The sequence below is a fragment of the Gymnodraco acuticeps genome, unplaced genomic scaffold (genome assembly GCF_902827175.1).
Source record: "Gymnodraco acuticeps unplaced genomic scaffold, fGymAcu1.1, whole genome shotgun sequence".
NCBI classification, from domain to species: Eukaryota; Metazoa; Chordata; class Actinopteri; order Perciformes; family Bathydraconidae; genus Gymnodraco; species Gymnodraco acuticeps.
In genome coordinates, this window is record NW_022990441.1 from 4,540,205 (window position 1) to 4,566,075 (window position 25,871).

General features: G+C 41.7%; 1 protein-coding gene across 4 annotated transcripts in view; it reads right to left on the reverse strand.

The window, feature by feature from the left end:
- The window catches only part of rsrc1 (arginine/serine-rich coiled-coil 1), a 114,693-nt gene that overhangs the window by 49,986 nt on the left and 38,836 nt on the right, over nt 1-25,871 (reverse strand). For all 4 annotated transcript variants that reach the window (XM_034225481.1, XM_034225484.1, XM_034225482.1 and 1 more), the window contains exons 5-6: nt 20,408-20,444; nt 5,059-5,110 (exon numbers count right to left, since the gene is read on the reverse strand). In XM_034225481.1, the coding sequence (XP_034081372.1) occupies nt 5,059-5,110; nt 20,408-20,444 (89 nt within the window). The remainder of the gene's footprint in view (nt 1-5,058; nt 5,111-20,407; nt 20,445-25,871) is intronic.

Here is a 25,871-nt window from a genome sequence, read left to right on the forward strand (position 1 = left end):
TTTAGCTCAAAAATACCCTTTTCGCATTACAGCAAAACACTTATTTTCAGTTCAAACTGCTCAAAGTGACGTTTTGCTTTTGTTAAAATAACACCTTCAGCTAAGAGAACATGTGGTTAGAAGTTATTACTGGGTAATTCCCGCGTGTCTTACAGAAAAACCCCCTTTTGAAATGAGGGTCTCCACTGACTGGCGTTTCTGACAATCACGTTAGTCTCGTCATACAAAAAGTGCTGCTGCGCCCAGAGTGACGGTGATATGATGAAGATGGATAATGTGTGATAACTGTTATTAACTGCACAACAAATCCTGGGCTGCATACCAGCGACGACTGCTAAATCTTAGGGAGATAATGATCAAAGTACAGCATTGGCAGAGAGAAAATTGGAAGAATGAGAAAGGTGGAAAATACATATGCAGACTTTGCCAAGGAAAAAAAGAAGGAGACCTAGGTGCTGTTTGGAACTGGGACGGGGTCTCCCCATCCCTGTCACCTCTTATCCTGGCAGAACAAAGGGCGGCAGCCTCCTAAATGTGGCGCATTAGCCCTTTAGTTCCAGAGGGGGTAAGGTGACACCCTCCATGTATGTGGTCTGTTCAGCACACATCTGTCAGGGCCTAAGGGGGTGGGCTGAGGCGATGGGAGGGATACTGGAAGCACAAGGAAGACGGAGGAAAGAAGCGGAGACCTCGAGAGAAAGGGTGTGTGTGAGTTTCTTCAGGACCCCTGGTGTGACAGAGAAGCCTAATACCCCGTATTTACTGTGGAAGAATTAGTCCTATCGCATGATGCTGCTAAGCTCGGCTGGTCCCCCCCCTCGCCTCTTTATGTCTGATACTCGATCAGAGAGCAGATATAAACACAAACGTACAGACACAAACAAGAGAGACATACTCCTACAGACCTGCTTATTACATTAGGTGTTGCTAATACACTTGTTCGTTATGAGAGCATCCTGAGCAGTTCACAGATGTCCCTCATTCAAATGATTTTTTATCGAAATATGCTGATATTGATTTTGAATTTTATATTTTTGAATTTTCTTGAACTTCAGGATTTTCTTGTTTCTGGTTTTACATCAGCATATGTGGACCTTTCAAATTGTATTAATATAATATCTATAACACAATTTCATATGTACATTTAATTCTCCGAAAATCTAATCCAATATACTACTTCAGCATCACAGGGCTTTATTTTGGACTCTATTTAGACTTCTAGCAGAAAAGATATACCCCCAGGAACTGAAGTAGACACTATTGTTATGAACCAAATAATATATTGCTCAATATTATTAAAATCATAAATGAGAAAACTCCTCCCTGACAACTTCAGCCAGGTGCCAAACTTGGACAAACCAATAGGGGAAGTTAATTCAGAAGAGTGAAGCCCTGCCAAGTTCAAGCTTCTGATGAGGTCTAAAGGATTGTTTGTTTTGCTGCTGTCAAAGGTTCAAATGGGGAGAAGACGGAGGTTTTGATGACCCCTGGCCCTCAGGTCCTTAGTGGGTGTTCTGCAAACACTCCCTATTGACGTGTGGATAAGAAGAGGCCCGCTGCCGCACACAGTGCTTCTGCTCATTTGGGTGGAAATGGACACCGCTCTGAAAAGAGCTAAGACCCTGGCAAGTGGCAGAAAGGAAAGAGTATAATGCATATGTAAGGGTGTCATGGGTGCTGTGTGTGTGTGTGTGTGTGTGTGTGTGTGTGTGGTATATATATATACATTCATTTAAGTTTTCTTTTAGGGAGTGCTTTGCTTATAAATGTAGAAAGACTACTTCAGTAGGCCACCCTATATGTATATGTATGGTGTATGTAGAGAGCAGACACTGATCAATCACACACTGAGGGTGCCAGTTAGCACATTTCTTCTTATTGCTATGAAGTTAACTTTATATATACATCTATATATATACTGTCAAACTCTATCCACCTGAACTTCCTTGACCTGTGCAGGACGTTTTATGAAACGTAATGTAATGTTTCCCTGCAAGTTGGTCACGGCAGCCAGTGATACAAAGGCTAATGACCATCTTTGAAAATCAACTACTTCAGAATGCATTACCATCATTCAGGACTCAATTTGTATTTCAAATCAATGTATCCTATGTTTGTTCATAGGCACATTATGACAATATGACACATTTTACTCAATTCATAATAGTTATTAAAGGTACAAATATTGACGAGCAAATTATCTTATTATTGATGAATTAGCAAGTGCGTTTCTTGGAAATATGGTGTGTAGTGTGTGTTGGTGTGAGTGTGTGTAAGTGTGTAATATGTAGGCCATGCAGGAAGTGACCCATAAACATATCCATCCAGCTCTTTCTTTGGGGGCCAGTGCTGCCCTCCTCCTCTCACCTCCTCATCCTCGCTCCACACACGCACACGCACACACACACACACACACACACACACACACACACACACACACACACACACACACACACACACACACACACACACACACACACACACACACACACACACACACTCTCTCTCTCTCTCTCTCTCAAAGCCCCTAGTGAGCGCTAAGCAGGCCAGCGGGCCAGCCGAGGGGGCTCATTACAGGTCCACAGAGCCCCCCAACACAAAGGCCTGAGCCGCTTTAGCCATGGGATGATCTGCTCTCTACTGACTAGAGAGAGTCCATAGACGGACAAAAGGAGGGAGGGAGGGGATGGGAGAGAAAGAGGTGGAGGAGAGAAGAGGAGAGGAGAGCCACGGGCTTTAAGGATGTCAGGAGTCCCCGAGAGAGAAAGCCTGGCGGGCGCTCAGAGAGGAACGGAGGGAAGGAGGAGGAGGAGGAGGAGGAGGAGGAGGAGGCTTAAGCTCCACGGCTACGTCAGGACATTAACATTCACACAAACTCCCAACATCTGCTGCTTCCTTCTCGCCCTCCATCCCTCCCTATATCCCTATCTCCCTCCGTCCACTAACAACACCGGAACAAAGACGGTGAAACAGAGAGTGATGAGAGAAAAGGAAATGAAGAGAAGGAAAAGACATGCGAGATGAATTTGTGAAATGTGACATCGCTGCCGCCGCAGGGTCAGAGGACTTGAGAAAAAACATCTCAGTAATAATTTCTGTCACACAAACATGATTCAAATTACTGAGGACAATCAATGGTTAATTGCAAAACAGAGGAAATTAAATAAACACGGGTGGAATAAAATAACAAATCAGGCCAGGTTACAAATATAAACTGCTTTATCTCTCGAAATCTGTTGTCAATTCGTTTTTTTACTGTAGATCGTTATGAGCGATATGATCACAGGCACCCCAAGGCCTGGAACGGGCCAACGTGGGCTTTCTGGTGGAGACAATATTTGAGTGAGCCATAAACCTGTTCTTTTGGAAGCTTCCAGGAGAGAGAGGAAAACCAGAGACATGAGAGTGCATTAAAGCCTCTCCTCTAGTCCCGTGTCTGGCCCTGGGCCTGTGTCTGCGCCAGTCTGGCCCAGTGCACTCAGAGCCACATGCTCAATTTTATGATGCTCCACCACCATTAGTGCAACATTAGCCTTGAGGTGGCAGGGCAGGGAGTGCGCGATATATAAGAGAGAACATAAGTGAGCAAGGGAAAACAGAAGTCAAATTATTCACCAGTCCACAAACTATGTGGAGTCAATTCAACGTGTGATGAAGTAAGATTTGCTTCACAAAGTTCAAAATCAGGGAAATCACAGAGAGGGATTGCAGTGTTGTTCCGTGGCCAACAGTAAGGCTGAACAAGTCTTAAGTGAGGTAAGTGTGTGGCTGCTGGGTGCTTTATAGATGATGTATAGTTGCTTGGTTCTTTCATATATTTCCTGTGGTGAAATTAGAGCCCTGTTCACAAGTGCAGGGCCAGTGTGTGTGTGTGTGTGTGTGTGTGTGTGTGTGTGTGTGTGTGTGTGTGTGTGTGTGTGTGTGTGTGTGTGTGTGTGTGTGTGTGTGTGTGGGTGTATGACTGTAAACATGAAGACATCTTTCTCCACAGTCAATCTCTGCCTGTCACATCTGGCTCGCCACCCTACCCTTCGAATACACACTGGAATATATACACCGCGTGCATGGTGACATGTATGACTTATGTACTGGGAGGAGTGTTTGAAATTAAGCTGCAGTGAATACGGGCCCAGAAGCACTCAGAGCGGAGAGCAGGAGAGTGAGTATGCATTTGTCTGTGTGTGTGAGATTTTGGAAGTGTGTGTGTGTGTGTGTGTGTGTGTGTGTGTGTGTGTGTGCGTGTGTGTGTGTGTGTGTGTGTGTGTGTGTGTGCGTGTGTGTGGGGGGGGGGGGGAGGGTGATATGAGTCTATGTATGGGAGAACAAGTACCAAACCCGTCCTGGTCCAGAGTGAAGTGCGAGACTGTGGCTCATTTACAACTTGGGATAGGAAAATCTGTGTTGAGCTGCTAAATATACTGTAGCTACACTTTATTTTAAATTCCCCTGATATGAAATATGTTCATCTTTATATCGACACATCTATTTCTAAAGTGGCTTAACAATAGGGTTGTTCTTTTTCAAACAGTCACAAGGTTTGTCACCATTATGTTTTAACAAATTAGTGTAGGTCGTCTATATGCAAAAAGTAAATAATGTCCAGTCAGAATAAGACGGACTATATCGCCAAATATATTGGAATAATTACACTTTCTTCTCCCTGCTCCTTTCCACCATGGGCTATCCATGTGCTCAAAGTGTACATGTTTACCATGAGTGGAACAAATACAAAAGAAAGAAGAAAGAAAACTGAATAGCCCAAGGGTGAAATAACAGGGCTATGTTTACAAATGACGGCGGATGTAGCTGAGCAAATCGATATGTGACATTAGTGTGACAACCCTGGAGTCACACCACTATCATGGCTTATTGACAGAAAAGTGATCCAGCACAATGAGGTGGACCACAGACCGAGTCTACTCTTAAAAACATGTTCACACACTGCCTTTAGGTAAGCATCTCTGAATGAGCGAGTGAACACAACTGGTAAGTGTGAGAGCAAAGCAACCACTTTATACAAAATGCCAGTGAAGAGAAACAGAATAATAATCCACATACCTGCAGCCTCTAGGACCATGTGCATTCGGACCTTAGCCTGTTCTGATGGAGTCTGTAGAAGAACAACAGACATATTAACAACAGAAGAAAATGAGTCAACAATAATAATGTGATATTGAGTTTCTCATTCTTCCTAGAAAACTACAGAATATACTTTTGAGCTGGTCTCAGCATGTTACTTGAGGGCACATTAAAACAAAAGGCTTTCATATGGAGGATCGACCTGGTTATGAGAGCTGCAAAGTTTAGTTGATCGAAAGAAAAATAATCACCAACTTTTTTGCAAATTGATAACTGTTTGAAGGCATTTTTCATGTACAAAAGATAGAAAATGCTGGGTTTTTCTCTGGCTCAAATTGTTCGAATATAGAGATTTTATACTCACTTCTCATACTTTTGAGAATATGAATAATTGATTAAATAGTTATCAGATGAATCAATAGTTAGGGTGATTTTTTGTTGCAGCCCTTATCGTTACTAAACCACCCGTCTGCCTGGGATATCACGTAGCCCAGTGTATAGTGTAACTGCAACCCTCACACTGACACAACTTTATGTAGCTCTGAAACTGTTGTGTCCCTTAGGCTGAAACATATTTTACCCCTGATAATCTTTAACTGCAACCATTAGAGAAAATGTTCCCCTTAAACTGTCCTCACAGAGCACCAAGGGACAACTTCACCAATCTACCAGTCTAATCATCCGTATGAAAAAAGAAACAACCCTGCTGGTGAAAAACAGAAAGCAACAACATCTCACACACACCAGGGAGAATCAATGAGGGAGAGATGAAGAGACAAAGAGGGAGAGTGAGAGGAGAAGAGAGAAAACAAAAGCTGCTGTAACAAGTCTTTGGAGAGTTGGATAAGAGGGCACAGAGAGCACATTTGACAAAGATCACAGCCAAAGACTCAACATATTCCCCATCCCATCATGTGTGTGTGTGTGCTCGTGTGTGTATCAGAAACGCTTAGCGGGCATGTTCGGGGGGAGGGCCTTGTGATTTGACAGCTGTATTGGGAGGCGCAGCCCTTTTTCCTGACATGCCCTCAAAAGGGTCTTGCTGTAATTCCAATATCACTGCTATTAGATTTGAGGGTCTTAATTGTCAAGGAAGAATGATGGCTACGACAGGGCGCCGAGCTGTAAAAGGCGAGCGCACTGCAGATTGCGCTCGGATGTTTTTCCGGAGTTGCCGTGGCACTGCGGCCCTCGTTACCATGCAGTGGTTGGGACTGTGTGTAGGATTAGAGAGAAATTAAATGCTAATGGCGATGGGATCTGAATCACATTTTAGACGACAGGGCCGGGGCGTCGCTGACAGGCAGCGCTTCCTCCACCTCCTCCAGACAACCCTGCTTTTCCTCCCACCATTCCCTCTCCTATAGCTTCCCCCACAGCAAAAAAAACTGATTTATCAGACTGTAAACTTGTCACTTTGTAAAAACGTCACTACTCGGTGGCAGCCAGGGAAATATAATGACCCCCTTTAATGTAGCGATGTCAGGGTGCTGTATCCTAGATGGAAGGCACATCAAGGCACTGCAGACAGACTGACAAACACTTAATGCAACATGGATGTGTGTGCGCATGAGTGTGGGTGTGTGTCCTGTAGCAGGTGAAAAAGAGCATCCCGCTCCCACTGACTGGCGCTGCTCGACAGCTGAAATTACTAATCACTATTTTGCCGAAGAAGAAGTATAACACTTGAGGCCTTCACACACACACACACACACCACACATACACACACACACACACACACACACACACACCACACACACACACACACCACACACACACACACACACACACACACACACAACACACACACACACACACACACCACACACACACACACACACACACACACACACACACACACACACACACACACACACACACCACACACACACACACATTCTATTACCCCTCAAGTGATGAGGGCAAAATTCTGTCATTTTCTGGCACCTTCTTTAAAGGGGACCTATCATGCAAAATGCACCTTTGGACGTCTTTTATACATGAATATATGTTCCCGGTGTTCCAGGGAACTCACCAAGTGTCAGAAAACACAACCCTGTCTATTTTCCTCCTTCGCCAAATCTCTAAAAAAGTGGCTGAAACGGATCTGAAAAAAACGGATCCAGATTTCAACACTTTCCTACGTCACAAAGAGACGTGCTCCGCTTATTGGTCAACTCTCCACCTATCAGGGGAATGAGCCACGGCCACGTGCATTGCCGGGATCAATACCAACCATCCGGGAGCAGGCCAGTGAGGACACATCCAATTTTGAAGCTGTAAGTTTTTATTTAGCGATGTTTTTTCCTGATAAAGCTATCTCTAGCTTGTAGTATGTAGCATGTAGCATGTAGCTTCGCCGTATCAATGTCGCCTCAAACCCAAATAGTAATCGGTTAGGTGTTTATATGTTTTTATAACATTTTATATTGTACGCTCCGCAGTCTTTGCTTTGTCTTTTATTTTAATTATCAGGCATTTGCTAACATGTTCAGACATACTGCCGTAATGGCGATCTGTGTGAAGGCTGTAAAGCCACGCCCTAGCCGATAACACAAGTATTTATTCTCCTATTTATTAGTATTTTGTATCCTCTAAAATCATATTGAGTAAGTTATAATAACAAACGTAATCTTCTGTAGGTAAGTGCCGTTTTTTGCAGCGTTATATGTAAAAGCTTTTGTGATTGTAGTCTGTAAGAACGATCAGATATCATCGATCTGTAAGCTAAGCTACGCTACGCTAATGAGACATGCCGTTTTTTGCAGCGTTATATGTAAAAGCTTTTGTGTGTTTACTTGTTTGCGCACATGAATATAAATGGGGGTGTGTGAGGATACAACACTGTGTGTATGTATGCGAGGGGGGGACACACACCACGAGTAAAACGGAGCTAAAGCCCCGTTGGTCTGTTGTTGTTGACGAGGCCTTACCTAGCAACAGGCTAATTAGTGGCTAGCACTCATTACAGTCAGTCTACTGAGCTCAGCCCCTCTCCAACATATCATCTGTATTGAGTCAGAAACACAGCATGCACGTTACGGTTCAAAACTAACTCAGATTGGAAAAGGCTAAGCAAAGAGCTTTGCTAAATAGAGAGTTTTAAGCCCCATCTTTTGGGATTTCAGACGATATTTATCCAAATAGTATTTTCTCATCCTGAATACTAAATTGAGATGATTTTGTTCTAACTATGTTTTCTTCTTTACAGGCCAGCACCTCACATACTTACTAATTAGTGACAATTTGTACATCCTTTGCTATTATTTACATTTTTTTTTATCATGGCAGAAATGAAAGACTGTACCTGGCAGCCCTGCACCACAATGAAAACGCTGAGCGTGCACAAGCCAACATCCACTGGAAACCCTCTGTATAAACTGCAGTTCCCAAAGGCCAGGAAGGGAGAATGCAGAGCAAAACCAGTAAAGACTGACCCCACATTCCGTAAGTGTTTAAAATATTTATTATACAACTATTTACAAATATAAAATTAGAAAGAACTTTCAGTTTTTTACATGCATATACTAATCTAAACCACATTTTTTGTTGTGCTTTTTTTTTAACATTGCACAGGCTACGTGGCCAACTTGATGGACCTCATCTTCGACCAAGTCTTTGTGGACCCTGCACCATTATGAGCGACCTGACAGGGAGGAGGTCATCGCCGGGTATGCTACACGGTTTCAATTTGGCTGCTGTCTGAACCCAACATCGACATTTTGCGGATCAGGAAACTCCTGCCTCCTTGAGGACAACGCAGGCCGGAATCACCACTCTGATCCTGCGTCCAAGGAAGCCCCAGCACCAGCTCACAAAGCTTCTGTAGGCTAGATACCTGTGACGCCTGAAATCATTAAAAAATATATTTAGTGTAATTTATACAAAATACAAGTACATTTAATTTTTTTTTATGGGTTCAAAGAACCGTTGATTTTGACAATAAAGTTCCGAGTTGATATCAAATGTGTCGTGATTATTCATGTTTGGATGGGTAAAGAATATTCTGATTTCAAAAGCATAAGGTTGTGTGTGGACTTTTTTTGTCGTACACATGGGTGTGTTATGCCATTGCCGTGTAATAATATATATATAATAGTACATGTACAATGAAAGATTGCATAAAGCCATATACACCAGTATTTATTTCCATGAACAATATTAGCATTCGTTTTACAATTTCAGTCAAAAGAAACAAACCACTCACTGCTCTATTTGCCTCAACTGTAGTCCACCATGTTCAGCTCTGTAAATATTCAATGCATTCTGCAGGGAGAACACATTCAGGCACACAGGCTCCAATCCAGGATGGTCCACCATACAGGTTACAGAGTCCTCAAGTTCCTGCATCCGTCTTGACACCTAGTGTGATAAACATATTGAATGACATGTTAAAAATGCATTCTCTAAACAGACAACTTAGTGAAGCTATCAAAAATGTTACCTGTGGTATCTCTATGCAGCACATGCTCCGTTCAGAAGGCATCGTGCCGCAATTTGCACATGTACACCTGTAGAAAGAAGTCAATAACTGAGCTTTTAAAAACACATGAAACTACACACATTACTGACAACTGAGGTGTTGTTGGAGTTATACTTTTTATCACCCTAAGTTATTGAACTTTCCAACGGTTGTTGCACGATGTTGGAAGAAAAGGGCTGTAAACTATTAATAACGCAATGAGGCCATTGTATATATGCTGAAAATATGAATGTCTCCCTTTATAAATATATATATGTATCGCTGTTTTTGCGTTACAAGCTCTAAGTTATAAACTGTACACATAGCATTCTTGCTAATTAGCCAAAATATGAACGGAATAAGTAGCAAGCATCGTAACAGAGTAAAATAAATAGGAACAACAGCTTGTCAACTAACCATTCAGAAACGTCCTGCTGCAACCGAGATCTTTGCACCTCCACCAAAACCTCCGCTGCTTCAGGGTCAGTCTCTGGATCAAATTGATAATACGCTTGAACACATGCATTGCTCTGAGATGACATGTTTATTCCACACTCGTAATCACAGCAAGCATGTTAACGTGACTCTCACCGACTCATGCCCCGCTCTTCTGCAGGGGGGCGTGGTCAGCTGCTGCTCAGAATTTTCAAAGACAGGCTTGGAAAAGAGCGAAAATGAGCGAAACGAGGCATGGCTAAAAAATGATCTGTTTGGTATTTTGAAAAATAAAATGTATAAATATACCTTATATAGGTATGGTCATACACTATATCATTTAAATATAGCATGATAGGTCTCCTTTAAAGCAAAATAAAGGATTACATGCCATGAAATAAAAATCTGAGAAGGATGGTTACATGGTACAAGGCTTATCCTGCTGGACAATGAGAGCGACCAGTCATGTAAAGCAACAACGCATCACATCGTAACTAACCTGATCATTGTGTGCTGCGCAATCATCTTAGTTACAGTTTATTACGACGCCCCCTCAGTAAATACATTAGCATTTGTTTACATTGGCCTTAAGGCATGTGTAAGTCAATGTATCCACACACACACACACACACACACACAACACACACACGCACACACACACACACACACACACACACACACACCACACACAACACACACACACACACACACACACACACACACACACACACACACACACACACACACACACACACCATCAAATTAACAGATTTCTCACAAAAGTTCAAATATTTATATCGAATCACTGATATGTTGATCAGTGTGAGGAGTGTGTTCTCTGATAGATAGTAGTTTAATTGCTGCTTGCTCCCGGGCTACAGATGCACTTTCCCCCCGGGGGCTAAAGGTCATGGAGGATTGTGGGAGCACGTAGCACAGAAGACTGTTGTGTCACCACCAGTATATCGAGTCAGGTGCGCTCCCAAAGATCTCACTGCCAGCTGCTGTCGAGAAAGGGATAATCTGCCTAAGCAGCTTTCACATGATTTTACCCACAGGGAAGAATTTAGGAGAGGTTTGTTAACCTCTTCAGACCTGACCTTGGATCTTCTTCCTGCTTTGACATAAGAGGTGAACAAGGGATGTACAGCAGACACTACACCCGAGAATAGAGAGAATCCTATCACCCTTTCCAACTAAGTCACTCCTACCACACACTCTCACTCTCTCACTCTCTCTCACACACACACACACACACACACACACACACACACACACACACACAACACACACACACACACACCACACACACACACCACACACACACACACACACACACACACCACACACACCACACACACACACACACACACACACACACACACCACACACACACACACACACACACACACACACACACACACACAGTCCTCCGAGCTGTGGGTAATACAACACTAAAGGACACAGGAGAGAAAACTGCTGCTGTGTTCTCTGTCACTGTGGAAACTTTTGAGCAACTTACTGTTGCAGTTATCTCCCATTACCCTTTACATTAAAAAAAAAAATGTTTACATCCTTGATTTGCAATGGTCACATATGTGGAACATGCCTAACAGTTTTAGTTGAGAGTATCACAGAAGTTATCTGCCATGTCGGTTTGCGTCACTGTTTAAATAAATGCAGAGAAAAAAAGAGTAAAGGACAAATGAGGACAAACAAGTGTTTCCTGCCTGAAGAACTACATGCAGGATAATTAATATCAATGATCAAGTAATGTAAAGGTTACTCAAAAGTCAACTAACCTAACAACATAATGGTACAGAACACACATACTGCACGGTTATTTTTTATGACAAACTCTCTATTTTTCTCTCTAATTCACACACACGCATGCCCACTTCCTCTGTGTGTAATTCATTAGGAAACAATAAAAAGGCGTTAATTGTGCTCCCCAGAGGCAGATCTGTGTTCCCCCCACTGGGAAAAAGGCACCCGCTGCATCTGAAGTGGCTTCGCCCCTCAATTAGAACTGCGCCTTTCCGACTCACACAAACAAACATGAGACACAGAGGAAAAGGAGTGTGTGTTTGTTTGTGTTGTAAATAAGCAGCGGCTTCTTAAAAGGGGTTTGAGATTATCACACTGTGAGGAGAGGGGAAACAGGCAGAGGGGAACAAAAGATAAGACAGACAGCTGACAAAGTTACTTTTGTTTTCTTCAGAGCTCAGTATATATAGTAGACAAAAAGAGTCAGAGTGTGAAGAAGAGGGATGTGAGGAAGAAATGAAAAGACGACAAAGAGGAAGAATAGAGACACAGAGGGAGAATGTGAGAGAGAATCAGACATAGCAAGGTTCAAGAAAGAAGAAATGTAAGACTTGTATTCTTACGTCACATGTATATAGTCATTTACTGAACGTATACCCTGTTAACCTGAAGTCAGTACTAAGTTCTATACAATTCATGTCAATTTACTGTTTTGTTCAAGGTCATTATGACATGAAGACAGAGCTCTACTTCATACCAGAAGTCATCAAACCAAGGTGGATGCTTTAGCTTTTAAAAAGCAGTTGAGCTGCAAAAATGTTGAATTATGAAAATAACAACTTATACTTTAAGACAATATTACCTGGATGGAATTCAGTGTTGCCCTCAGTTTAACAAAAGTAGTAAAACAAATGTTTTTGTGTGTAAAGAAGTATGGAAGAAGTTCAAATCCTGCTTTTAATTTCCTCAACATCTGACCAACCGATGTAATCTTCTAATAAGCACTTTGGTTATACCTAACAATATATATATATAGTATTTCAGTGTAATGTTCATGCTTTCATATTGTATTTCTCTTGTGGCGTGTGAATCTTACCCATTCATGTATTATCAACACCATCAAGTAGGCAATGCATTTTCCTCCCTCTCTTTCGAGGTGTAAATGAACACCTCTTTCCAAGTAGCTGTCATAAAATAATCTGCGATCATTGGGATAATTTTGCCGTCACTGACACCCACACCCGTTAAACTCTGTCTGACTCTTGCCCTGAATGTGACAGGAAGTCCTGTATGCTCATGGTAGGCCTCCAACTGGTTCCCTTACCTCAGCACAGCGACGACAGACACACTGAGACACGCTTAGCTGAGCCTAAGTGCCCAGCGCATGTCCCATTAGTAAAAAATAAACACGTCCCATTAGAAAAATAAATAACACTCCCTCGGCTTGGTAAAAACAATGCCACGCAGTGTATAATGAGGCAGCGCTGCCGCATGCAGGAAGTTTCATCTATTTGTAGTCATGCTCTGGTCCGAGGCACTATTATCTTTATCTTTGGGCTTGAGGGCGAGCAGACAAAGCATAGTGTGGGTCAGCAAACGAATACATGCCTGTTAGAGAGGCAGAGCAAAGGTCAGAAAGGCCAAATATGGACATATATTGTTCAGACTACTTTCTCACCAAATGATTTACACCCATCAGTGAACCAAAACAACAAGAATCAATTCATGACTGAGCAAAAAGAGAGTCAAGACATAATACTTTTTCAGTCATTCTACAAACACATTTAGTTCCAGGCTCAGGTGAGAAACTGAGGAAGTAAGCAGGAGACCAAGGGGAGAGGGCGGGACAATAAAACAATGAAGAGTTTCAGAGATACTGTAGTTCAGAGAGTCAGAGCACCGTAGGTCGCTCTCATAATAACTTAGGCTCAAGGTTCACAGACAGTCAACTCATCTGCTAGGCTGCTCCGAGGAGTCGCGCCAGTGCAGCTTTTAACAAATCATTTTAAAGATAACATTTTTAAAAGATTATTTTCTTGTTTTTATATAAAATATAATAAATATAGATATGATTAAATAATATATAGCCGGTGTAGATAAGCTTATTTTATTTAAGCTATATGAAGGGAGCATTTTATCCATGAATAAGTTATGTAGTGTAGTGGAGGATACTCAAACACATAAATATTTATTTGGACATACTTAGCCACATATCACTACAGAGTATACATTAAAAAGATAACATAATTAATCTTATGCTGTGATAAGCCAAATGCAATCTCTTATGCAACTAATGTATGTGAATTGTTAACATCAAGCAGACAAATTCCAGACGGACAGATACGTGACTTTGTCAATGTCTCTATGTCCTTCTGTAAAAGTAAAGTTACCATCCTTCAAAGAACCTCAAAAAGGTTTGAGATTACTACTTTTAAAAACAGTATTTGGTATAAAGTTTAACAAAATTAAAGGTTCAAAGTCAATTGATAAATCGTAGACATGGTGACTAGTTATTACATATAAAAAAATCCAGTAAAAGCCAGCAACCCTCTGGATTCAAAGTGTTTTTCATCATCTCTTGCCTGCTTCCTTTATCTAAGAGGTAAAGAATCTAAATGAATAAACACATTATTGAAATGTGGGTTAAAGTAAACTCACCTGACAGTTATAAATGTCTCCAAAGCAATATCTTGAGTCCATCTGCAGTAACATTAATCTTAATTGCACCACAGTAACCATTATTTTCTGTCAATAAACAGTTTCAATATACACTCTCTGTAACTCTCTTTCTGCTGGAGTTGATATGCTCAATATTCATCTCATTATATTTTTAAAGTCTTCATCTGTTTCCATTTTCTTTCATTTGTTGCATTCCGCTCGGGCTTCCTCCTCATCTCCCTCTCCGCCTCCCCCCAAACAAACACACAGATATATCCCATACCCAAAAGAGGACAGGGGAAACCAGAGCCCCTAGAAAATGCAATATTTCCGTTTTTAATATCGAAGTCTATAAGATCAGGGCAGAGATGGGTTCCATGGCAATATGTTTATTTATATATTTTATAAGGAGGGGGAAAGAAAATCTGCCTATCTGTGTATGCATTTGGGGCGCCTGGGCCTGGGCTCATCTTATATGAAAAATAATGTTGTGTATGGATACACTTTTATATATAATGGCAATATGGGATCAGGGCTCTTTTACAATGTGCCATACTTCAGGCTAGGGCTAACAGCATTTTATGGCCCGCCAGCAGTTCATCTTCATGTCTCAGGCAGGCAGGAGCACTGCATAATAATGTCATTTCCTGCCCCCAAATGCTATTTCACAGGCCGGGGCTCATTTCTCAAACTTCACCACTTTTACAATTTCCCAAACTTTTATTCCCGTCATTATTACCAACAAGATTTCATTACGTATTTAGAATGTAAACAAGTCTGAGTAATGACACTCCCCCCCGTCTCCCTGGAATCATTCCCGCTGATGGCTCTGCTGCTATCTCAGGCGCGTGTATTCATACAAACACACACACACACACACTTTAACATGCACGTGCATACAAATACACATAATACACATACATACATTAACTGCCCCAGTCAAGATACAACTCAAAGGCAGTAATTTACTACCCCGTGAACATGTGTGTGTGTGTGTGTGTGTGTGTGTGTGTGTGTGTGTGTGTGCGCATGCATGTACGTGTTCCGATAAAAGAGGGAGGCGGTGGGGGTGAAGGAGAGAGTTTTATACTCAACTCACATAAATCATGTAGAAGAAAAATGAGCAAATGTGCAGGCTAACTCATCTTCTCCCCATCCGGAGAAAATGAAATTCACTGGAATACCTATCAAAACTGCAATCATCCAGAGATAATATCTTCTTTGGTCTATCTGCACTTTCCGATTTAATTTCCTCCATGCCCTTGACATCCAGCGATACCATTAAGATGAAGCACATACAGTAAGGGAGTAGTTCTCACGTTTTGATATATGAGATCTCTGCGCTTAATGTAATATCATCATTTGAAAATTAATGCAATCTTTCTTTTGTTTGGGGGGGGTTGTTTTTTGGAAACACTCAAGGAGCGAGCCGCGGTGTGACAGGCGACAAGATGGAGAGAAAAGACGGTGATGGGGACACGTGAAAAAGAGACAGAAAAACAGGTGATATGTGAGAAAGGAGGGAAAAACAGGGGGGATACTTTGTATTTTGTGGAACCCCCCCCCCCTCCTTTTCCCCTCCTTCCGAGCCAGAATGACATGCAATTACGTCTGGGCCTGCCCCGAGTCAGAGGTCACTCAAATTACTCCATCATTTAGCGGCAGCGTGGAGATGAGAGAGAGAGAGAGAGAGAGACCACCCCCCCCCCCCACACCCTCCCGACCCCCGCCGCCACATCAAATATCATGAAATCATTAGTGTAATAAGCATGGAAATCTGTTTGCAGATTATCAAACCCCCGCCTCCCTTTCCCCCTCCTTTATCTGCACAGAATCTCTCTCTTGGCTGTTTTCACCTCTTTATCATACAATCATATTAGAGAGGGAGAAAGACAGACAGAGACGAAAAATACAAAGAAAGAGAAAGTGATACAACGAGAGATAAAGAGAAAGCATTTAACGACATAATTAAAAACGCTAAATAAATAAAAGAAGCAATAATATATCATTCTGAGACGTGAACTCCCGTTAACTTTTTGTATTTCACACTAAGACAGCTCAAAGTCGACTCACTGCAGTATTCAGAGAGGCCGGGTTTGTCACATTCTTGGTGTGTGAGTGAGTTGTTCTGACTCCAGCTGCTGTTGCCGATCTGTCAGTAAGCCAACATGCTATTTGCCTCCGTAAACTCTTCAACTCGCCAAGGGACACCGGGGCGACATCAGCCGTCCCTGAGGAGAGCCATGAGTACAGCAGTCTGGTGACCCCTCGTTCTACTCCACCTTCTCCAGATAACACTTTCTTGTGATGCGGAGCTCCTCTGAAGGAATACATTTTGGATGATGGACAACACTTTAACAATATATGTTTTGTAGTATATCATTTCTTTACTGAACAAGTAAAATGTTACTTTCCCTATTACTATGACATCAAGTTAAGCTATTTTAATAATAATTAACTGTCTTGAGGAAAAGTTTAAAAGCTGTTTAAGCATCAATGTTTTTAACTATTGACAAACTTAGTGCCAAAATCACACAGAAATTAAATTAACAATTTATCCGACAGCAGATTCAACAAAGAGCCAGAAACAGTAATTCAGCTGATTGAGTAAAACTATAGGTAAGAGACCCAGCAGGGGAAATTAGGGATAACTGCACTGGTAAGACTTAAGGGATCAATTTAAGCCATGAATGATGCATACAGGCATACATACACTTCAAGGCTGTTACAAAATACCTCTATTACTTTATTCGATATAAGAAAAATGAATTATGCATACTGAACTGGCAATACATCGACTGCACTTAATTCTGGGAACTATAGCATTTCCCTTTAAAAAAAATGTTTACAAGTGGTTAAATATGTGCCTAAATTACAACCTGAAATGTACACTTGCAAAACCATATTTTATTTTGTTTTAAAAAAAGGGCCTTTTATGTCCTATTAACACATAACCCAAATTCTCCTATGACTTCACATGTCATGTCAGCTTTCTGTGAATCGTGACCTAAACTCAACCTGGAGTGACCTGTGAACCAGCTGTTTCTGCTCTACACTAACATGTGGTATTTAAATACCCATCCCAGGACCTCTCTCTTTCCCTGGCTTGTTCTGCCTCTCTTCTTCTATGCTTCCCCGGGCAGCGTGTGTGGTAGAACGATGGGTACAGCTGCTGATTGAGCCAGTAATCCTGATGAGGCGGATTCCTCATGTATTGATTGAGCTGCTGGCTTTCTTCTACTTCGCTTTGAGAAGCTGTGCATCTGGACTGATTAGCTGCTGTAGGCCACCTCTTTCACTATGGCTCCATTTCTCCCAGAGCAAAGACTAGTCCAATGTGTGTGTGTGTGTGTGTGTGTGTGTGTGTGTGTGTGTGTGTGTGTGTGTGTGTGTGTGTGTGTGTGTGTGTGTGTGTTTGAGTTTGTACAAAAGCAGAAACTAACGCAGAGCACTGGGAGCAATTAATTTCAGTCTTTTTCTCTGAATCGCTACTGATCATGTTCAGTCAATCTGCTGGAAAACAAAACAAACATGAACAATAAAACAAACCTCAGACCACATACATCTTAATTGCCCACCTAATTACGGCACCAGTCATTCACTCAAACTGTTAGAGTTAAGTTAAGTTAAGTAAGAGGAGGAGGCATTGTTAGTATTCATCATGGAAAATCAAGCGCCAGAATTATTTGAATAGAAGCTGGAAGATGTTACAGATATTGTTTTTGTCATGTGTAAACAACGGAACCGTTTTCGGAAAATTGCAAATTAGTAACATTCATATTGGGAAGGAAATTGTTTCTAAAAAACAATTCAGGTCCAAGGGAGCTGCTTGAAAGGATAATATGACTTGAGCTTTGCAACACCATGATAAGTGTCAATATGGTTGATGCCCTAATCTTAAAAGCAATACATCAACAGAAACCTACAGGGATGTATGTGTGAGGTATGGGTGGGAACAGCATTTGGAACAGCCTCCTCAGAGGGAGACGAGCTCCATTATTTACTGTTTTCTGTCCCGAATCATAATCAGAGTCTTACACTACCCAGGCAGCCGACTACTGGGGTGCAATCTCCCCATAAGCATAAACACACCCATAAATTCAAACACTCAGTATTCAGGTATTCAAATACCCAAAGACTTATATAAATGCACTGGTAAACATACCAACGTGTGTTTGTGTGTGTCTCTGTGTGTGTACATGTGAAATGTTGAACTCTGAGCTGATCCCGATAGAGGTATTAGGAATTGGATGCAAAATTCTGATCTTAAAAAGGTCCACTTTATAATAATTACACAAAGAATGACTCAACTCAACCCTGCCAATAAAAAAATTAAAGCATAATATTTACCCATATTCAATACAAATCCCAGACAGGACCTGACCTGACACTTCTGCTCTGACGGCGTACCCCTCATGTCCGAATGTAAATGAGTTCACATTCCACTTCCCTTTAACAGGAAGTCTCTTCTCAACATGAGGCCCACACTACCTAATGTTTGCCAAGATGTAACTGCCAATACACATATTGATTAATGCTGTTTATGCATGTAATCCTCTCTTGAATAATTCACAACCCCTTTTATGGAGTACCACATCAATCTCACCTCCAGACATCGCCAAAGCCAAACTAGACCATTACTATATCGTGCACTATATTTAATGTCTGTCATTTTATTTAAGTGTCTGAACTCTGAGTGAGAAATCTATGCACCATATAGTGCCCTCAAAAATCCCCACAGTGGGACAAAGAAGTAGGGAGCGGCGTCTTAGTAAAGGAGGCAGGCACTGGTCCAGACAGTGGCCTGTTTGTCGAATATATATTTTAACTTCAACACAATTATTAAGATAAATACTTACTAACTGTATGATAGTACGTGTCATAGTAGCATTTATTCACTTTAGGAGCAATTAAGGGCAGTTTTGATGTGAACAGGGTGTAAAATACAGGCTAATTTCCACCACTCTGAAGTCTATTCCCACATCAATCTGAGTTTTTTTTATTTCAGTCAATAATCACATTAACGAACACTCCCTGAACTTGATGACGTCGAAATTGTAGGTCAACTTTGTCTGATCGGCGCTCATGTGGAGAGTTACTGAGGACTCTTTGAATTTTGGGGTCAGTCATATGTGTGGCATATTCAGGGTCATTTGCATAGCTCGTGGTGGGGCTGGGGGGGGGGGGGGTCATTTGCGTAGCTCGTGGTGGGGCGGGGGGTCATTTGCGTAAGGTGCTGGGAGCTGCAGGTTTAGTATGCAGGGAGGAAAGGGAGGGAGGGCATGTGACATCCACAGAGATCCGGGACCCTCGCTGACCCCTGTCTATAATTCATCCCCTGGAATATGGGGCACGTCAGACCTCGGTTCCTTCCCACCCAAAAAGAGGAGAGAGAACCTTTTCACTTTGTTGCACGGCACTCTGACCCCGTATTAAAGAGGGTAGCAAGAGAAACGCTGGAAACGTTGGCTATTAAATTTTCAGTGCTGTCCCGAGAGAGCGTTTCCAGCAGGCCCTCGATTCATGGACGGGAGAAGAGTGAGGAAAGGACCCGTACTGACGGAGAAGTACAGAGAGCCTGAAAGGTAGAAAGTACTTTCAAAATCAATGTGCAAACAGGGATGCACACTTGCAAAAAAACCTGCAAATATCCACAACTAAATGCAGAAATGAGGGTGGATAACCTGTGTCTGGTCGATGTGTGTGTTTGGAAAGAATTTGGGATAAATGAAACGTTAGGAAAAATATGGACCAGGCCCTAGGGGGGAAAACTACCCTCCCTCTACCCTTGTTCTCAATGTTTTCTCTGTCCTTCCCTCCCCTGCCTGTTAGCTGCAGGTATTCAGCTCCAATTCCAGAGATTTCATTAGGAATGCAGATATCAAAGTATGTGTCCCTCTGTGTGTGTGTGTGTGTGTGTGTGTGTGTGTGTGTGTGTGTGTGTGTGTGTGTGTGTGTGTATAGGGAGGGGGTGATAAAAAGGGGGTATGTTGATTGGAACTTACCAGATGTTCTAATCTTGCTTTGATGTTAGCAGCCTCCCTGTAACACAACAACACATTTCCCCAAATGTAAGTAAAGTGAGGACACAAAACATAGTTTAACGATAGTCATTTTTTTTGCAAACAATCACACATCCGCTGAAAAATACACATAAATATTAATACAATTATTTCTATTACAAAATAATATTTTTTTCTCAAAATATCAGCAATGCCCAAAATAAAAATGCCTTACACAAGTTTACAGAGCCTGAGATGGTGAGGTGTCTGGCCGTCCAGAAATATTAAGTTTCATTTTTATAGATTGAGAAATACTGAATATTTTTGATATATTGTATTTATGTTCAGTTATGTGCAGGAGTGAAGTGGTGTTCCAAGAAATTGATCTTGATAAGTTCTCTAATTAGAATAATTCTAATTGTTGCCTTTTCATACTGAAGTGATGTGTGCTTTTGTGTCCACACCGGGCAGAGGTTGTTTCTGCCTCACTGTTGGCAGTCAATATAATAATTTCAAAGTACAGAGAAAAAACCTTATTATCAGTGAATTAATAAAAAAATGTGCGTATGATTACCAGAGTAGCTAAGCAGAATGGCGAGCTGAGGAGGTGAAAGAGGGGGGGGGGGGAGCAGTCGGTTTTAAAAAGAGCAAATTGGCAGTAAATAATAGATGCGATTTTGGCACATTTCAAATGTTCAGCAGTGAAAATCAACAGATCAAGAGAACACAAACAGCCCCGTCCCCGATCCCAGCACCCCCATCCAACTCTGGCCCCCATTACTGACAACTCCACCCCAGCCATGGCGATCCACTGTGTGTGTGTGTTTGTGTGTGTGTGCTGAGAGGGAGAAAGGCTTATCGACAGGCTTCAGTTGCTAATGCAGCCGGCAGCATCAGAGTGTAAATCTACACCATCTCTAAAATTACATACTGTCTAATCCATCCTGCCCCCCCCCCCCCTTCCTCCATCCGTCCATCCATCAGGCCAGGTCCCAAACCCAGTAGGACCACAAAACTTGGGCCACATCATCAACATTTCCAAACAACGGTATAAAAGAAAGACTGAAATGCTATTATCAAAAGTAAGAAACAACCAGAGAAGAAGTCGTGAAGAAAGGATGTTTGCTTGTTTACTCTGAGCTCTGTTAGTGAGCCACATGCAGACAAGTCAACCACTTAAGGCAAACTTCATCTAGCCGTAATTACATTACATTCTGACAAACACCCCGCCACATTCATTATACATGACGGGCGCCCGGCAACCAGACAGCAAGACATTTGTTACCGTGGTGACAGTGTGTGTAATCCGCTAATGAAGCGCAATTAGTGAGAAACAATCTAACACAGGGGAGACACCGCGCTCGATCCTGCCTCCTTCACTCCTTTCCCTCCGCTTTTCCCCCCCTGTTTACGTTTGTATAACCGTTTGTTTTTTCCCCGTTTTTTAAATGTTTTGATCCAACCTTTATTAAGCTCTTCACTTGGATTTAATATAGCACTTTGTCATCTGTTGTCTTGACTGTATCAAGGGCAAACTGTCCAGCGCAGTGCGCACTGGGGCCAAAGGGATGGCTCTATCCATTAGACGCACAAAGCTGACACACACACACCACACACACACACACACACACACACACACACACCCACACACACACCACACACACACACACACACACACACACACACACACACACACACACACACACACACACTACACACACACACACACACACACACACACACACACACACACACACACACACACACACACACACACACACACACACACACACACAACACACACAACACACCACACACCCACACACACCATTTTTACATCCTCATCTCCTTTTCAAAACATCATATAATCTGCTGAGTGTCTTCAGGGATAAAGCCTTCCTTTTCTTCTTATCCTCCCTCCCTCCCTCCGCTCTCTGTGCCTTCAACGCAGAGACAGCATCGATTTCTGAATTACGCCACAATATTAAATAATTAATATACTTGCCATGATTGATGTTTTGCATTAGGCCAATATTAGGTTATCAATCAAAATCCACTTGGTTTAATGTAATAATATTGAAAATGTGTCAGTGCCTGTTCATCCAATTTGTAGTGGAGGCAAGCCAGATAGTAATGGTGGTGTAGCACAAGGCCTCAGAGACACTGTGGCCTGCTTACTACAACCATAGGAGCACATTATAGCCCTGGCACACGGTGGGAGGGAGGGAAGGAGGGAGGGAGTGATGGGGGATGAAGAGAGATGAAGTGTAGACATGGATAGACAGGAATGAAGCAGAACGACAGTAATTTGTGATATCATATGACAGGCTTGGCATGCTGAGAAGGCGTGGAAGTCATGTCATATATTTTAGTTTGCTTTCAATTAAGGACTCAGGTCATAATTCCCTGTCTCATAAATATTTGATATTGCTGGGAAATGATTTCCTTTAAATAACTGTTATTTTTATAGTTTCTCGCCAAAAATTAAATTTGAAAAGATTGAAGATATTACTATTAATGTACCTTTTCTCAGTACATATGAATGAATGCTTTATGCAAATCAATATAACCTCGCTCCTGTTACGTTAGCTGATAGCTCAGTTATTTACTGCACGACTGTGTTACTCATCATAGGCTTACAGCTAGCTCTAGGCTAGTTAACTAGCTCTCCTCCTGACAATGTCAACATAGAGTTGTCACTATGTAGCATTTTAATGGAATCACCAACGGACTCCAACAGGAAGGCATTTATCTCGAACCCTGATAATACTACTGGCTACTGTACGTGTGGTATTATACTCAAACAGAGCCGTCACATTTTTGTGGGGGTGGGGGGCTCCCGCAACATCTTGCAAGAAACAGCGTCTGAGGGCTTCTTAACATTTAACAAACTATGAATGTGTCATACCCACTTAATGGGAATAAACTCAGCTACCTGACGATAAGACCCATTTTTACCGAAACAAAACACAAGTCTAACGACGAGCCTCTGAATTAGCACTAAGCAAAAGAGTGCTAACGCACTTAGCACATAACTCACAGTAGAAATATGTATACTTTATCGGATCTGCACAAACTAGATATAATATGAAAGCTGAGATTCCACGGATTCCAATGGTATAAGTATCATCACTGTGAGACCAAAACTCGCGGCAGCGAAAGCCAGCAAAGACAACACACAACTTCACTTTACGGAGCCAAAATGGCAAATACGTCTTACCTTTGCTGTTTTCTGATCAAAAGTTGTGTTCAAGGGCATTGAAACGCATATAAACACTGCTGAAGGTTAATCCAATTGTGTCACTTTGAAATGATTACTGATAATCCATCATCATATTTATGTCAATAAACTGAGTTTTCATAGTGTATGCGAGCTGTAACCCAGCTTCCGGTTTTGGGCATGCTGGCTGCGCATCACTCTCATTCACCAATGGTAATGTTTAGATGGATTTAGGAACCCCCCCTCGATTATATTGGCTCTAACGGTTAAAAAGAGGTGTCAATCATCAAAATCGACCAATGGGTTCCAGAGATATGGCAAATACACCCAAATGACACCAGAGGTGTTTTTTTTTCTTCTAAACCTCTCTTAAAAAGGTAAAATGTCACTTGTTTTGCATCAATCTTGATACAGGATACTTATCATATGTTATATTTTGGATTCCTAAAGCTTTTAGTCTACTATCCCATCATTCAAGGGTGGTTTTCACTATAAGTAATGGGTTTATTTTGGACGGAAACTATAATTTAATTTTTTTTACTATGTTCAATCTAAATTTACTTTAAAATAAAAACATCTATATTGATTCTGACTCTTCTACATCCAACTCACAGGTGTATCATTGCTTTGAGAAAAAAGATGATTAATTTACCCCTTTTAGAAGTGAAGACATTTGTTCTGGGCATGTCATTTTCGAGCCTGAAGGCTCAGGGCTTAACAGGTTAAACTGTGGCATCAACTTGGTACCACATTACCGGATGTCGCAATTCGATAAAACAAAACGAAAAATGTATTCAGTTCAACTGAAACATGCATGAATGAACAATAATACAAATCTATGGGACCTTCGTTCATGTGCATCTAAAAACTGATGGCTAAAGTTAAATAGCTCTCCTTCGATTATTTAATTCACAATGTAGCAATATCTGGAATAAAAAGGACCCCAGACACTTCAAAAGTGAGTTTGTTGTTAGTTTTAACCCTGATCTACCTGCAGTACTGTATTCAATTTACTATTTTCACATTTTCAGAATTTTGATATTAGCTTGTTACTGAAGCATCAGCTCTCTTAGCGTCTCTAAACGCTTTGTGCTTTACCTTCTATCCTTTAATCCTCGTAAAAAAGCTTGTTTGGTGAACAATGATCTACCTGGAATGTATGATTCAGCAAACTTCACCAAAATTATTTACTAAGTATGTTCAACCTTGGCAAACAAAAAAAGAGAGGCAGCCTGCACAGTAAATATTGTTTGCTCTGAAAAGTGTAATGACGCAATTCTATTAACCTTTAATGCCAAGCTAAATAGACAGCTGTCTGTCATTACATTCTGCATTTAAAGTGGACCTATCATGCAATATTTGAATAATATATTGTAGGGCCATACCTATATAAACCATGTTTGCAAGTTTTTTTTTTCAAAATACCAAACAGATCATGCATTTTAGCCATGCCTCATTTCACTCTATTTGCTCTTTTTTAGCCCTGTTTTTGCAAGGGCTGAATCTGTGAGAAGTCTTCTTCACTGCTTTTGTGGCAGACTACACCACCACCTACAGGCCTGGCATATGTACTACAGCGTCTCCAGCACCTTCGAACGGCAATGGCCGTGGCTGTCTCCTCCTGATAGGTGGAGAGTTGCCCATCTAGGTGGAGAGTTGCCCATCTAGGCGGAGCTCCTCGTTCCTGACGTCAGAGATATTTAAAATCTGGATCAGTCTGTATCAGATCCGTTGCAGCCCCGTTTATAGAGATTTGGGTATGGAGGAAAAGAGAGAGGGTTGTGTTTTCTGACACTTGGTGAGTTCCCTGACACACCGGCGGGGACACATATTCATGTGTAAAAGACGTACAAAAGTGCATTTTGCATGATAGGTCCCCTTTAACATGACAAACATCTTTAAAGGTAGGAACGTTGCATCACTTCATTATTAGGGAATTTCCAGTACTTTGTGTGCAGTCTATCTCTCTTTCCCTTCAAGTAGCCACAAGCCAGAAAGACAGAGAGCCTGACAAAGAATGGCAAGTGGGAGAGGGGGTGGGGGGGGTCGGAGACAGAGAGTAATGTACTGTTGTTCCAGGAAATGGTAATTAGTTATCGGAGGTCAATTAAGTAAAACTAGACAAACAAGTGTGAGTGTTAAACTGAGCTCTGGCAAGGTCAATTTAACCAATTTAACATGGTCACTGGATCCATCACACTGTCTGCACTTTCCTGCTTTCTCATTCCAGCTCTTTTTTTTCTCCCT